Here is a 15373-nt window from a genome sequence, read left to right on the forward strand (position 1 = left end):
GGCTGAGTGGAGTGGGAGCCACTGAAGATTTCTGAGTAGAGGAAGAATGTTTGAGAAGGAACTCTCAGTGGTCATTCTAAGAACTGATGGATAGAAAGTGCAGCCAGTTTCTGTTGTGTGACAAGCACATTATGGTAAGCAGCTATTACTATTATAGTAGCACCAACTTATGTCAGAGGCAAAATTACCAGGGAGGATGGGTGGAAAGAATCCACAAACCTTCACAGTGATCAAGGTCACTCCTTCTAGCTGCAGGCATTTCCTCCAGCAAGCCTGGTCATCGACCATTAGTCTTCCATTGGCCCTGGTACTGGGAAAGAAGCTCACTACCTCTCCTGACAGGGCAATGCATAGTGCTCATGCCATCAGATACCTGCTTGTAATCAATTCCCCAACTGCTCCCTTAGAATTCTGCTATGGTTCTGCATCCGTGTAGCATGATACAAGTCTGCCCCCTCCCTTCAAAAGCTGAGGACAGCAAGGGGCCTGTAAGTTCTTGCATTCACAGACCTATCCTGGTTTCTAAGGACTGATGGAATGTCCAGAGGGAGGCAGGCCAATGGTGATAATATGTAGAGGGAACCCTGGAGGAAAGGTCTACAAGGTCTTCTGTGTACAAGAGCATCATTGAGTGACCAGAGCGTGGAAATGACCCACTAGTCACATTAGGAAGAGGAGGAGCAGAGGGATGCAGTGTCAATGGTCTTCACTGGTGAGGGCAAAGTTTAGAAAGTGCTAGCTAGCAGCCTATTCTCTGAGATTGTGTCCCTCTTGTCTTAGACTAGGATGGCCACTGGAAAACTATTTCCCTTCTAGGTTTCCCTTTTCATTAGCCGTTAGCCCACTGGCAGAGACACTAGAAGAATGGCCCCAGCCTGCAGGGGAAGTTCACTGGGATGTGCCACAGTAACTTCAGGTAAAGCTAAGAGACCAGACCAGACCACTGGCTGGGGAATCCCGAATCCCAAGGAAAAGAAAGAGAGGCCCAAGGAGAGCTCCAGGACTCCCCCTAAGCCATTGTGCCTGGACTGAATCTCTCATCCACCCACACACCCCTTAGGAAGGGAGACTGCACTCTCTAGGCGGCTAAGGAGGTGGCCAGGCAATGTTCAGGGACATGGAAGATGCAAAAGTGGGGGATGGGCTGTGAATGCGACTGTGTACGCCACCTCTGCCTCCTTCCGCCTGGGGCGGGAGGGGGGGGGTTGGCAATGGGTACAGAGGGGGCAATGGCGGGGAAGAGCTTGCGAGGATAACAGGGGCCAGCTCTCTCAGGGAAAGAAGACCACCCCCACCCAGGAACCTCCGGAGCCTTGAGTCGTGCAGGGTGCTCCCCATTCCACCCCACCCGCACCGCCTCTGCCGTCACTCACGGCCGCCGCTTGCTGGTTCTCTGGTGCGCTCCGCGCCACAGGCACCTGCTCGCCCAGCGCTGGGCGCTCATTTCCCTCTCTCACACTGCAGACTCCTGGTCTTCACAGTCACCTGGCTTTGCTTCTGGCCGGACACAGCGCTCCGCCCTTCTCGCAGTCCCTTGGCGCCCATCCACCCGCCATGGCCCGGGTCTGGGCCAAAGAGTGATGTGGCTCGTGGCCCAAACCTGGGTAAGGAGTTGAGGCCCTGGGGGCTGCCGAGAGGGTCGAGGGACTCAAGGAAAGCAGGGTGGAGCAGCTGTCTCCAAGGATGGACACACTGGGAAGAATCCGGGAGTTTGGGTGGGAGGACCCCCTAAGCAAAGCAGAGGTGGGGTGGGGCTGCGCTGCTGCCAGAAAGACGGTAATCGCTCCTAGTGACCCCGCGGAGGGATGGGGGCCAATGGGGTGGGGGCGGGGCGGACTAGGAGGGGAGGGCGGGGGTGATGCCGCCGAGGAGGCTGCTCGCCGCCCATCCACTGACCGCCCCCTCCCTTCTTCTCCCCTCCCCCTCTCCCCGCCTCTCTCTGGCTGCGGGTCGGCCACGCCGGACCCGCTCTCCCCGTGCTGCGCTGGGTCGGACGCCAGGTCTGCGCGCCGCGGTTGAGCGCCCACTCGCCTTGCGGAGAGCCGGGAAGAAACCGGCGGGGGCGGCGGCGGGAGAGCTCGGCGGGAGCCGGAGGAGGTGGCAGTCGGGAGCCCAGCCAGGAGACCGGGAAGCAGAAGCTGGTAGCTTTCAGGCACTTACCCGGTTCTCCAAGGATGGGTCCTGGCGCAGCCCGGCTACTGCCCGGCCCGCCGGGCAGAAACTGAACTGCGGACCCCCCATTTTCCTGTGAACCACCAGACCGAAGGAGGTACCGACCAAAGGAGCCTCCTGGCCGGACCTCGTCTCCTGTGCCCCGAGCGCAGCGCCCCCCGCCTGACCCGCGCCCGGCTAGCCCTCAAGAAAGCCGGATTGATTGGCGGCCGGCGGCGGCCAGGGGAGGGGGCGCGGTGCCGGGCCATGGCAGGCTCCGAGGAGTCCTAGCCCGAACTCAAGCCGGAGCCGAGCCCACGCTGCTGCCGCAGCCGCCTCTCCGCGCCGGGCCCCCGCCGCCGCCGCAACCCTGCGGGAGATGGAACAGCGGAACCGGCTCGGCGCCCTCGGATACCTGCCGCCTCTGTTGCTGCACGGCCTGCTGCTCTTCGTCGCCGACGGTGAGCGCGGGAACTTCGCGGCCGCGATGGGCTCAAGGGATCCTTTGCTGAGGCCACCGAAGTCTGCCAGCTTGGCTACAGCCGAGGAGGAAAGGAAGCGGCAGGCTTCACGGTCTCCAGCGATCCCGGTGTGCAACCCAGGCTGGGAGTGGGTAGGGGCACGAGAGCAGGTGAGGGTCGCCGCGGTTGTTGAGTCCTCTTAGGGAGTCTTTCCGCGGGCCCCTCGCCAAGCAAAGGAGGCCTGCAGCGAGCGAAAGTTGGCGCGCCCCAGCCAGGCTCCAGTGCTGCGGCCCTATCTGCCCAGCATCTTGCACGACCCGGAGGGAAGCAGCCTGCAGCAAGTGGCGGATCTCTGCTTCCGCCTTGCAGCTGCTCCCTGAACTTTGCTGGCGCCTCCTGCCCTGGGCCGCACAGTAGCCGGGGACAGGAGTGGGGGGAGCCCAAGGCCGGAGAGCAGATCGACCGCCTCAGCCTCGGGTTGTCCCAAGCCCCCGCCTTTCAGCTGGTCACGCCTCTCTCTCCCGCCCCCAGCTACGTTCACCGAGGTCCCCCAAGATGTAACCGTGCGGGAGGGAGACGATATCGAAATGCCCTGCGCGTTCCGGGCCAGCGGAGCCACCTCATACTCGCTGGAGATTCAGTGGTGGTACCTTAAGGAACCTCCCCGGGAGCTGTTACACGAGCTGGCGCTCAGCGTGCCGGGCGCCCGGAGCAAGGTAACCTGCTGCCCAAGTGGCACCCGTGCTTACCCTGCTCCCTCCAGGGGAAGTGAGGGTTACCCATACAGGGCACCGCCCTGTCGCGCAGCCACCTCCCATTCTCTGCAGCTCTACAGCATCGTCAAAATCGGCGGATGTCCCCAGAGGCTGTCGGTTCTTTACACCACTTCCTTCTCTGCAACCTCAGGGAACTCCCTTCACCCTTCACGCCCAGCCCTTAAAAACCCACACCTGATCCAGTTTGGCTGCTCATGCTCGCTAGCTTTGGGACTATACTCTGATGGGTGCTGGTTGGAGAAAGAAGATCACTTGGTTCTACCAGGCTCTCCTCTGCCACCCCAAGGTGTTAGGGCTCAAGGCCACGGGGTTCAACTCCTCCAGATTACATTTACGTGGTAGAGAATAGGGTATCTGAGAACAAATATCTGAGGGGCTACCCCACCCTCAGTGGCTGGAAAATCTTGCACTCTGCCCCAAAACCCACAGGAGCACTCACACATTCACCTACCTACAGTGTCCCCAGGATCCCACTCAGAGTTCCTGTTCTCATCTTCCTCTGGCCCATATCCACACATACCAGACTGTCAGGCCTCAGTGATGCTGACACTCCATCCAGTTTTTCACACTTGCAAGTTAAGTGGAGGATTTATAGGAAGTTAGTAGGAAATAAGACTCCCTCCTTTGCACTCTCTTGGCCATCCAGTACCACTACTCTCCCAAGCAGACAGGTGTGTGTCAGGGCAGCCACTGCTTAGCCAAACAAGGTGTTAGCCCCAAACCTGCTAATGTATCCAGTGCCCTCCACCATGCCATGCTTCAGGTGGCTCAGCTCCCAGCCCACCTGCAGAAAGTCCCCTTATCAAAGACAGGGCAGAGTCTCCCCGTGTACAAATGCCACCAGCTTAATCAGTCTCTCTCTCTCTCCCTCCCTCCTTCCCTCCCTTTTTCTCTCCTTCCCTCCTTCTTTCTCTCCCTCCCTCCTTTCTGTCCCCCCCCCTCTGCATTTTAGGTAACAAATAAGGATGCAACTAAAATCAGCGTAAGTGTGGAGCCCAGTGTGGGCCGCGGGAGACCCCTTCTGGCCGCTTTGCGCCCGGCAGCTCCCTCCCCTTTAGAAAGCCTCTGCCACCAAGCAGTGCGAGCTTTGCTACCACAGGGAAGCTTGTGGGCTACTTGGGTATCTGGGCGCCATCTGTCGCTAGTAGATGAATTAGGTTGTCTCTTGTGTAAATCAAGGGTCCAAATCCGAGTCCCTCAACTTCGGAGGATTCTCACCAGTAAAACTCTCCCTCCTCTGCACCGTTTGCTCAGGCCCCTGGCGTGCACCTGCTCCTGACTTCCTTTGCTGTCATTTTTTCCAAGATCTCAGGTGTGGCTTCTAGCTCAGGCTGCGTGCTGCTCCAGGCCCTCCCTCCCACCCCGTCCCCTTCTGCCCCACCCTACACACTCACCAGGATCTCCAGGAGCACCCTCCGCTCAGCCATCTCCTCCTTTGCAGATAGCATAGTTGTAGGCTCCTGGGGGCTGTTTCTTACCGGTGAGGGGGTATAGGGTTTGTAAAGCTGGAACATAGAAGTAGCAGGGCCTAAAAACAACCAAAGCCTCTTTGCAGGCCCAGTTCAGAGGTGAGGAGTTGTGCCTGTGTTTGGTGAGAGTCTTAAGATTTCCACCACTCCAAGAGGGCTTTGTCAGGGATCCTAACAAGTGGTCAGTCTTAAGCAAGGCAGGGGCTAGCTGCAAATTACAGGGCAGAGGATGGGTAGTTGTGGATGCTACAGGCAAGATGGACACATCCCAGACTCTCTGGATTCTAAGTAAAAGTGAGCATGGTTTCGGGTAAGTGTAGGAGGACCCAGAGCAGTTAGCCTGGGCATTGAGGTGCAGGAAAGATATAGATGCTTAGCGACATAGAGTCCCAGCCTGAAATTTCTTGCAAGTTGTGGAAAGTTACGTTTTGAAGGAGAAATTATGGGAAACCTTAAGCAAGAGTAAATGTGAGTTGAGACAACTGGGAATTGGACATCCAACACCTTGCACAAACAACAAGGTGTCTAGGCAGAACTGAAAGCCGTGCGCGTGCCACGAGTTCAGATGTATTGAGGTGTTAGGCAATATTGGGATGCTATGGCAATTGCATATCACTATTGGCACAGTGATAGGGGGACCAAGAGTCCCAGTCACCAAAGCAGATGTGGAACTCACTGGTCAGGCCTCTAACCGGGCTGTCTTACAGACCGTGCGTGTCCAGGGCAATGACATCTCGCACCGCCTTCGGTTGTCTGCTGTACGACTGCAGGATGAAGGAGTTTACGAGTGTCGTGTGTCGGACTACAGCGACGACGACACTCAGGAACACAAGGCCCAGGCATTGCTGCGCGTGCTGTCGCGCTTCGCACCGCCCAACATGCAGGCTGCTGAGGCAGTGTCCCACATTCAGAGCAGTGGCCCGCGTCGACACGGAGCCCCCAGCGCTGTCAGCTCCAGTAACGCAGGCGCCACTGCCCGCACCACCTCTGAACCCGGGCACAGCTACAAGAACGCACTTCCTGGGAGCCCTCCTGCTGTACCAGAAGTTCCAGAGGCTGCTGCCGCTGCCGCTGCCGCCGCTGCCTCTGCGACCCACACAGCTACCACCACCACTGCTGCAGCAGCTGCTGCTGCTTCATCAGCGTCACCACCATCGGGCCAGGCAGTCCTTCTGCGCCAGAGGCACGGTTCCGGTAAGGGCAGCCCCCAGAGGAGTCATTTATGTACAGGAGAGGGAGGGAACCGGCCGGGATATAGTTAGATAGTCTTATTGCAGCTGCAGTTGTGTGAGCCAGGAGTGCCTTTCTTGTATTCTCTGGGTGTTTTCCCCAGTCTTGATTCTTAGCCTGTTGGAGCATCCTACCAAGTATATTCACGACTGTGCGGGCTGCCCAGCCTGGCACTAAGACTGGATTGTAAGGCATCCTCTTTTGGGCAGCATTGAGAGCTGTACTCTCAGGCCCTCAAGTTTTGAAGGATATTCCCCAGGTGGGGTACTGGCTCCTTTTGAGAGAGGAAGGAAACAGTGGAAGCAGAGAGCTGTCTGTCTTTGCTGGTTGGTAGCACTGAACTGTCCTATAAGGTTCAGATGGTTTGGCTGTGTAGCCTTTGCTCAGTGACTTCTAGGTGTGGCCTTACATCCAGCTGTAAATTCTGTATGTGTATCAGACTTCCACTTCTTGGTTCCAGAGGGAAGAGAATTGAAAATGGGGCCCTCAACCAGTTATGAAAGCACACGGAGGTTGATACCCACTTTCTTAGGGAGCTGAAATCTGGGGAGGCAAGGAGCTGAGGTTAGGAATTGTCAGAATAGAAGATAGGCCCTTGAGGGATGTTAAACAGAGATAGTGAGGATTTAGGATGCCGGGAAAAGCTGTAACTACTGTGCCAAGTACCTCTTCTTCTAAGAAGCCCCCCTCCTCCAACCCAACTCAGAGGGAGACCATCTCCAATGCCCACTCCAGGTGTCTGATTTTAAATAATTCACCCCCTGCCTGAACCCCTCTTCTCAGTCCTGTGCAATGCCTATTTCCCATGAAGGGAATCTCTACTGGTAATACAACCTGTAAGTCTAGGAGAGTCATATAGTACTGATGGGTTAGGGCACTGTCTTGCCCCCAGGTCGGCTGTTCTCAAAGTTCATTTACTGCTGCAAACGAAGAATGCAGGCTCCTAGACTGTCCTCACTGAATCTGAGGGCATAGGCCTCACATCACCTTTTATTTTACCCTCTTGCTGATCCTTAAGCCCTTGAACATTTGGAAGCAGCTGGTCCATTCTGAGCATCAATTCAGCCTGTTTCTCCCTTAGTTACTCTTCCTGTGGGAGACTGTACTATGTCTCCCTCCTCCTAAGGAAACTGCTTTGTGTGTGTGTCCCTCATGATAGTCTGTGCTATGTCTTCCTATGAGACTGTACTGTATCTCCCCCAGCAGTCTGTTCTGTGACACACACACACACACACACACACACACACACACACACACACACACAGCAACAGTAGCTTACTCTATGTTTCATCCTCCTTGTGTGAATCTACTGTGTGTCTCTCCTCTGGGAAACTTAACTCTGTCCTCATCCTCTGGGAATTAGAAGGTGTTTTGTTACTTTTAGCTCCAGGGACCTAAAAGACCCCCCTCCAAGCCATGAAAAGATGGATTAGCTCCAGAGAACCCCCAACTCTTCTCTTTAACTTGGGATTTTGTACCATCTGTATTAATTTAAGATAATGTTAGGTGCTATGACAAAACCCCAAAATGTCAGTAGCTCAACACGCTCCAAATTTATGGTCTTGTTGCATCATATCTTGTCCTGGGGTGGGAATGACATATTCTGTTTAGTCATTCAGAAATCTTGGCTGGCAGACTGTATTAGCTCCAGCAAGCAGCTCCAAAAGTCTCTCTGGGAAGCAACATATAGCAGCATATAAGCATATAAGGGAATAGAGATAGAAATGTCCTTTTGACCCAGTTCTAGCAGAGAATGGATCCCTAAAGCTATAAGGTATGCATGGTGCACAGTGAATTCACTTATTTCCTATGTACTTAGAATAGCTCTATGTGTGCAATATTTGTGAGAAACTGAGGAAAGTGTCACACCAACCATTCTGTAGTGCTTCATTTTTTTCTGAGAAAGTCATTCAGGAATGGCAGGTTGGGTTTCTAAGGACCAGATGAGGACATCTGCCCTCATCCACTGACCACCATGTGACCCCACATAGATGCAAGGGTTTTGGAGAAATGTACCAGTTGTCTTGACAACTGTTTTCCAGCTTCATCTCTCTGCAATGGAAGAGGGCACAATTTTTGAAAGAACTAACAGACTCTATGTAGCAAAACTGGGTGTGTTAGGAAAGTGTTTATTGACTCTTGCTATGGTTGGCTTAATTGCTGCTAATTAAAAGACCCTTCTGCCCTTTTCTCTTGGAAAGTAGGAAATAAGTATATGTGGTAGAGTGGAACAAACCTCTGGACTGTTCCTAAGAGCAGTGACAAAACAGACAATATAAAAGCCCAGATAAGAGTTATGTTTATGGCGTCTAAGACTTTGTGTGTGACTTTAGGTAAGTGCTTTAGCATCTGTAAAATGAACAGTGTATTAGTCTGACTTTGCAATTGTAACAAATTGGAACTATTTAAGAAACAACTTGGCTCGTGGTTTCAGACTTTCCAGTTCAGATACTCCATTGCTTCTGGACCACAGTGAGGCAGACCAACATGGCTAGGTACACAGAGAGAGGGAGCTCAGTGTGGGAACTTCTGTGCATACATGCTCATCATCATTGCTGTGGCCTAAGCTGCTCTGGATGGAGAGGAAAAGAGGAGAAAATGAATAATCTGGCAGCTGGAGACCAAGCTGTAGAGAGGCCTTAAGAGATGAATGGCACTAACAGGGTTGATTGGAGGCTTTGACCCGGAAATCTCATGTACTTGAGATTCATAAGAGTGAACTTGACCATACCCATGAAACTGTAACAAGATCAAGGGCATGAGCTCACTCCTGTTTGAAACTCCTATTCTTTTGCTAGTGCCTGGCCTTTGAGAGCTACACTGGCCTTGAGAACCAAGCATGGACAGTTTGTATGTTAGCTACTGGAGTTGGATGAGCAAGTGAGGATGCTCCAAAAGGCATTCTCCCGCACAACAGAGAATTTGTCCCTGGACTGGGATGATGTACTACATTCTAAAAGACATAGGTCTTTGCAGGAGAACTCTGACAGCAGAGTTGTCAGAGCTATCTGACAGCAGGTGGGGTCTTGGATGCCTGCCAGTCACAGGGCCCTACATTTATGCCACAGAGGCCAGGGTGGCAACCAGGTTGGGATTTTTGTTTGTCTTTCCTGTGGGGGACAGTAGTGTTCACTGCCATTCTGAAAGCACAAGCAGCTGGGCTCCCTGCAGGGAAGACAGCACAATACTATTGCACTGTCTTGCTCTTGATATTACCATCACTCAGTAAACTTTGCCAGCTTCTACACAGGCCAAGAAGAAGCATATCTCAGATCAAGCCCTGATTTCTCTCCAGCTCCCTCTTGAGGATGAAAGGGGGTCAGATGAATTCAGCAAGCCTATGCACTTCCCCTATCCTTGTGCCCTCTCCAGGAAGGCCTTGGGAGAGCCACTTAGTTGTAGGTACCCAGGTATCCCACTCAGAGTCTGGAGAAGTGGGACATATGACCTCTAATCTGCAAATGCACCTAACAGCTTTGATTCAAAGGAGAGAAACCACTTCCAGTGGGTGAGGTTGAAACCTTTAGAATGTTTTCATTGTTGCTGCTAACCTTCTGCAAGACTCCCTGGCTGGATAACCCAGCTCTGGGTCCCCAGGGAGACAGCAGGCTCAGGAATATCTCAGAGGCCCCAACAGCAAGAGACTACAACATGTTCTGAGTCTGCCTCCCTAGCTTCTTTCCAGCGCACAGATCTAAGCCAGAGAGGCCCATTGTTCTTGGTTAACAGACAGACATGTTTATAGTACTTCTCAGTCAGGATACCAGTAGAGCAGATGGCACAGTCAAGCAGAGTCAGTGAGGGGCATTGGCACAGGGTATTTATGAAGATGAAGGTAGGGTTATGCCAGCCAGCAGAGGAAGGTTGCAAGTCCCCAGGACTGGCAGCAACAGGAGCTGTTAGTGTCTATGTCATACAGAAGGGGTAAGGGGCAAATGAGATTGGCAGAAGTCAGAGCAGCTGGGGAACAATGTTCTAAGATCAATTCTGTGGTCTCAAAGTCTCAATGGAGGGACCCAGTTGGCTTTTCATGACCCCAAAAGGACCTGATTTCTTTCTTGCATGTTTCTGATTTGTCCTCTTATTAGCCCTTTTGAAAGCCAAAGACAAGGGCATCAAGAGAAGCTGTGTAGAGAGGTAAGCCCCAAGGCTTAGAGCACAGTGAAGAAGGGCAAAGGGAGGACCCAGGGGACTGAAAGTGTCACCTCAGCCTTGGTGTAGTGCATCCTAGCCTTTTCAGATCAACAACTTCAAGAGTGGCCCAGCCACCTCTCCATATAGTTACATACATAGTTGATCCTAAAAGGTCTTCAAATGCCCGTATTTGTGAAGTGAGCCATTTCAACATTGCCAGGAAGGAGTAACAGGGCAACTTGCTTAAAGCATTGCCACATTGCCCTTTTCCTACTCCTCAGCCAGGAAAGAAAACCTTTTCTCTACTCACCTGTGCCCAGCATGGCCATGTATGCATTTGCACTAAAAGTTTGTTTTAAAAACTCATTTGTTTCATGTCTCATTTGTCAAGAGATATTTTAGCATATATGCTTAAAATAACCATAGATTGGATTAGCAAAGCAGAGAAGAGCAGAGAAGGCTGTTTCCCTTCCTTACTGTGTGAGCCAATCTGGCTACTCCTGTGAATGCTGATCCACTGTCAAGAACACTTTCCTGCTGGTTGCCATTGAAAGTTGGGGGAGATAGAGTATCTTCTAAACACTTCTAATGGAGGAAGGGCAGCCCAGCCTCAAAAAAGAATATAGTTTACAACAGAAAGACTCCCATGTTGGCAAGAGGTTCCTTTCTGTAGGTACCTTGGGATCTGATTGTGGTGAGTGAACCTCTAACTAGCCTCAGGGCTCCAGTAATGGGGGAGAAGCACCACAAGCCCTGCTGGGTGTGTCTGGATGCAGAGAACTAGATGCTCCCAATATTTCAATTAATGGGGGTAGGACAGCTAAGGCCATGGGTGTGACTGTGGTGTTCTGTGTTGCAGAGGCTGTTTCTTCTGGGAGCCATCCAGGGGGAACATCCTTGGGTGTTGCCATGGCAACCATAAACCATGACCAAATGGGTCTGTGACTGAAGTGAAAACACTCACCCAACCTTAACCTGTACCCTGGGTAGATGACAAAGCTGGCACAGTGGTATCAGGGTGGTGCCAGAGAATCAAAATGCTGCAGAATCCCTAGCTACAACAGGAAGGCCAGGAACTCTGGGCCTAGGAGGACTTGTAAACCATAGTTGTAAATAATCTGCTCTTCCTTCAAGCTCTGATGTGACATTAAGGACCTCATATCTGGAAGGAGAAAATAAGCCTGGTAAAGGATGTCAAACGAGGGAGACACTCACTGAGCATCCTGAGGGAGAAAAAAAATGAAAGGACTTTGTGAAAGGACTATTAGAGGCTCACAGCTGGCAAGAGACATCTGCATCTTCCTGAATAGTGGCAAAGTCATGTCTTATCAGTGACAGGAGACTCTCTCCCTCTCAGCCAACCACTGGGATTCTGTCCAGACCAGCCTCATGATTCCCATGAGTGGAGACTAGAAATGGCTGCTATGGACTATTGATGCAATCAGGAGAGGCTTCCTGCAGGCAGACTATCTCCAGGCTTGAAGAATCAGTTAGGGATGATGTTCTCTTAGCTTAGGTGAGGCCCAGAGAAGTTCTAGATTCTACTATAGCTCCCTGCCCAGCTCCCTATGATGGACTATGTAATGGAATGGCTTTGTTCTTTACATCTACTCATGAGCGGCTGATCAGCTCACAGCCTAGTCTTCTCTCTTGTATTAGAGATCCCCAATAAATACCAGCTGCTCCTGCAGTGTAATGATTATTCATAGTTATACTTACCTTTTACTGAGCACATATGCCTGCTGCTGCCACCCCTACTATCCTAATTCTCCCTAACTCTGGCTGCCTACTTTCATCCCCAAGAACAGAGCCCTTCTCCAGTTTGTTGCTGGAGCCCAGACCCTTTCGTCCACAGGAATGGCAGCCCCCAAGAGAAAAGCCAAGTGCCAGAGTTTCTAAATGTCACCAGGAGCCAAACCACTAAGGAGCTACTCATTAAATTCACCAGGAGCACATTTTTAAAGCTCTGAATGTTAAGGATTCCCCAAGCATCCACAGGGATAAATGAGGTCAAGTGCTTCTGTAATATGATATTGATTAGTCCTGCTCCATGTGGACAGTGGTGAGGGCTTGCCTGTGGCCTAAACCTTGGACTTTATGGGGATGCTAGCAAGGGTTTAAGATATTTTTGCAGCACAGGAGGAAAACGTATTATCTGTTTTATTCCCCTGTGCTTTGACGATGCTTCCCGGGTATCTCTTGCAAACTCATCTAGAGAAGTGAGAAGTCTGCAGGGAAGCTGAGAGTGAGCCAGCCCTGTACTTCCTCCCTAATCCTCCCTATTCCTTAGGGAAGACCTTCTTCAGAGTGGTGCTTCCTGGGAAATTAGTCTGGTGGCTTTGGTAGTTTAAAGGAAGAGGCTCATATAAATACCAAAGAGGATCACTCCCTTGGGTGCCTCCAAGGATAAGGTTTGACTCATATGGAGCACTGAATGATGGAGCAGACTGAGGGAAGCACTTGTCCATGGGAAGCCCTCAGTAACTTGTTGAAGTATAAGGCTGGAGCCTGCCTATATTCTTCCTGAAATAGCCCTTGAAACACAGGCCTGCCCCCAAAACATGCTCAGATGGAGCATGTCTTTGAAACAATTGGATTTCCTGTTCTGTCGTTATCACCATCTAGGATAAAACATCAGAGGTACTTTAGACTGGCTAAAATGGGCTGCTGTTACTGTCCTGTTAGTAGACTTCCTTTGGTGACAGATGTCTGTCCAAAATAAGAAGGAAGCTGTGTTGGTGACTTTTCTCAGCACTGTGACAAAGATGCCTGATAGAAGCATCATTTGTTTCCAGGGTTTCAAAGGGTTCAGTTAATCATGGCAGGAAAAATGTGGCAGCTGGACGCTCTGTTTGTGGCCCAGTGGCTTCACACACAGGAAGGAGAGAGCTCAGGTTTGAAGAAGAGCTGAGCTGTAAGCCTCCAAGGCTTGCTTCCATTGACCCACCTCCTCCAGCCATGCCTCCCATCCCAAAGGTTCCATTCCTCAATCTTAGGACAGTGTCGCCAGCTGACATCCAAGTTGAGAACATTTCACATCAAACCATAATCGAAGCCAAAGTGGACATTTCAGAAGCTCTTTCTCACTCCAAGTTCAAGGGTCCTTCTCCATCCATCTCAGAAGTGGCCATCCTGTCAGCGGACTGCCACAACGTTCTGACCACTCAGGAGCCTTTGAAGGCTGATTGTCAACAGGACATGTCTTACCAGCATCAAATTGTTCACCCCGTGCTGTTAGTGAGTAAGGGCAGGGGAAGGATCTGGGTCAATCAGTTCTCTGGCATGCCACCCATCCTTGTGGACTCAAAACACAAACCCAGTAAGTACTAGGATAGCTTGGGAGGGAGAGACAGCCACCATCAGTAACCACTTCATTGGTTCCCCTGACGTTTTAACCATTCCTGCTGTTCAGCTAGCTCATCTGCAGGCAAAACCAGGTTTACTTGCCAATAAATTCTATTTCTGGGCCTTGGAGCTCCAACCACCCAGAGTCACAGTATTCAATCTTCCTTTCATAAACACCACATTTCCTCCTGATATGTCCACCCGTGTGAGTTGGAATCTTGGCTTCATCACTGCCGTGAGCGAGTACTCTCCTCTGTGGGGAACCAGGTCCCAGGCTGCCTGTGTCAGAGGAGGTCACCTCTTAATTTTCACAATTAAATGAATGAAACACCTGAAAAAACAAGGAAGGATTTATTTTTGGCTCAATTTAAGAGGCATTGGTTCATGTGGTGGTTTGAATGAGAATAATCCCATAGGCTCAGATGTTTGAATACTCGATCCCCAGTTGGTAGTGCTGTTTGGGTGGGTTTAGGAAGTGTGGCCATGCTAGAGGAAGTATGTCACTGGGAGTGGGCTTTCAGGTTCAAAGCCGTGCTCCATGCTCAGTTCACTCTCTATTTCCTGCTTATGGATTGAGATGTTATCAATTCCCCAAGATCCAAGGGGGCTTTGCTATGTCCAGTGTTGGGTATCAGGGAAAAAAAGTCTACGTACACTATGTTCTTATGTCTGTTAACTTTATTCCTCTAAGACAAAATTACATCAATTGAGCTATAGTTCCACCAGGCATTCAAGGCAGGAACAACTCTAGACATACCAAGCTCTATGTCCATCTACTTTATTTCTCTAGGATGAAATCCTGTCTCAATAACTGCAGTTCCGTCCAGCTCCCCAGCTCATAGCCCTGCTAACGACTAAACTCCTATGCTTCCAGCCTCATCTTCATCCTCTGTATACTCTTTCTCCATCTCTGCTACTCTCTACTCCTGGCACTCAGAAAACTTTACCCGAGATGTGCTTACCCTCTAAGGAACCTCTGTCTTCCTCTCTTCTCTCTCGCCATGCTGTTCTGTCTTTGTTCACAGAAAATACCTATCCTTTCTTTCCCTGGGCAGTGGTTCCCTGCATCCTCAGGAATGTTGTTTTATCTCTCACCTTGATATGTAAAAACCTCTTTCCTTCTCAGTTAAAGTGCTCTAGAGAACCATTAGGCCTCCTCAAGGCAAGGGGTTGGTCTGAGCTTCATTAGCACAAGAAACAAAGCTATGGGTCTCCCACCAGCTTGTCTCCTAAACTCAGCAGGGCAGTTAGTAACTTAGTAGGTTCTGGGAACACAAGGATTTCATAGCAGAAGACAGCTGAAATTTTAAAGGCTGGGTAACACCAAATATTCATAATAAATGGCTTTGCCTTTTGACAGACCCTTGGCCGGTCAAAGTTCAGCTTTAATACACAGCTGAATCTCTATGATATATTCTTGTGGCCTGCAAGAAGATGTGGACTCTCAGCTTCTGCTCTCAGTATCTAGTTCCTGCTGTCTTGCTGCCTCCAGTCCACCATCATGGACTCTAATCCTCTAGAACCATAAGTCCAAATAAACTCTTTCATAAATTACCTTGATTATGGTGTTTTATTACAGCAATAGAAAGTAGCTAATATAGCACTTTATGGTGGGTAGAGAAGCAGAGAAAAAGGGAGTTTCTTGTACTCAGCTCTGCTTCTTCTCTGTTTATCCCAATGAGAACTTCAGCCCATGGTATAGTGCCACCCATAACCATGGTGGGCCTCCTTCCCCTAATTACTCCTTTTTAGAAGTGCTTTCACTGACACACCCAGAAGTTAGACTCATCAGTCTCGCAGGAACTTC

General features: G+C 50.9%; 1 protein-coding gene across 2 annotated transcripts in view; it reads left to right on the forward strand.

Annotated features, from left to right (window-relative positions):
- The first annotated feature begins 2530 nt into the window (after positions 1-2530).
- The window catches only part of Vstm2b (V-set and transmembrane domain containing 2B), a 31337-nt gene continuing 18494 nt past the window's right edge, over positions 2531-15373 (forward strand). Inside the window, exons 1-4 of one of the 2 annotated variants that reach the window (XM_059245482.1) lie at positions 2531-2612; positions 3144-3328; positions 4341-4370; positions 5565-6051. In XM_059245482.1, coding sequence (XP_059101465.1) covers positions 2531-2612; positions 3144-3328; positions 4341-4370; positions 5565-6051 — 784 coding nt within the window. The remainder of the gene's footprint in view (positions 2613-3143; positions 3329-4340; positions 4371-5564; positions 6052-15373) is intronic. The other variant, XM_059245488.1, reaches the window with a different exon arrangement.

Source organism: Peromyscus eremicus, chromosome 1 (genome assembly GCF_949786415.1).
Source record: "Peromyscus eremicus chromosome 1, PerEre_H2_v1, whole genome shotgun sequence".
NCBI lineage: Eukaryota > Metazoa > Chordata > Mammalia > Rodentia > Cricetidae > Peromyscus > Peromyscus eremicus.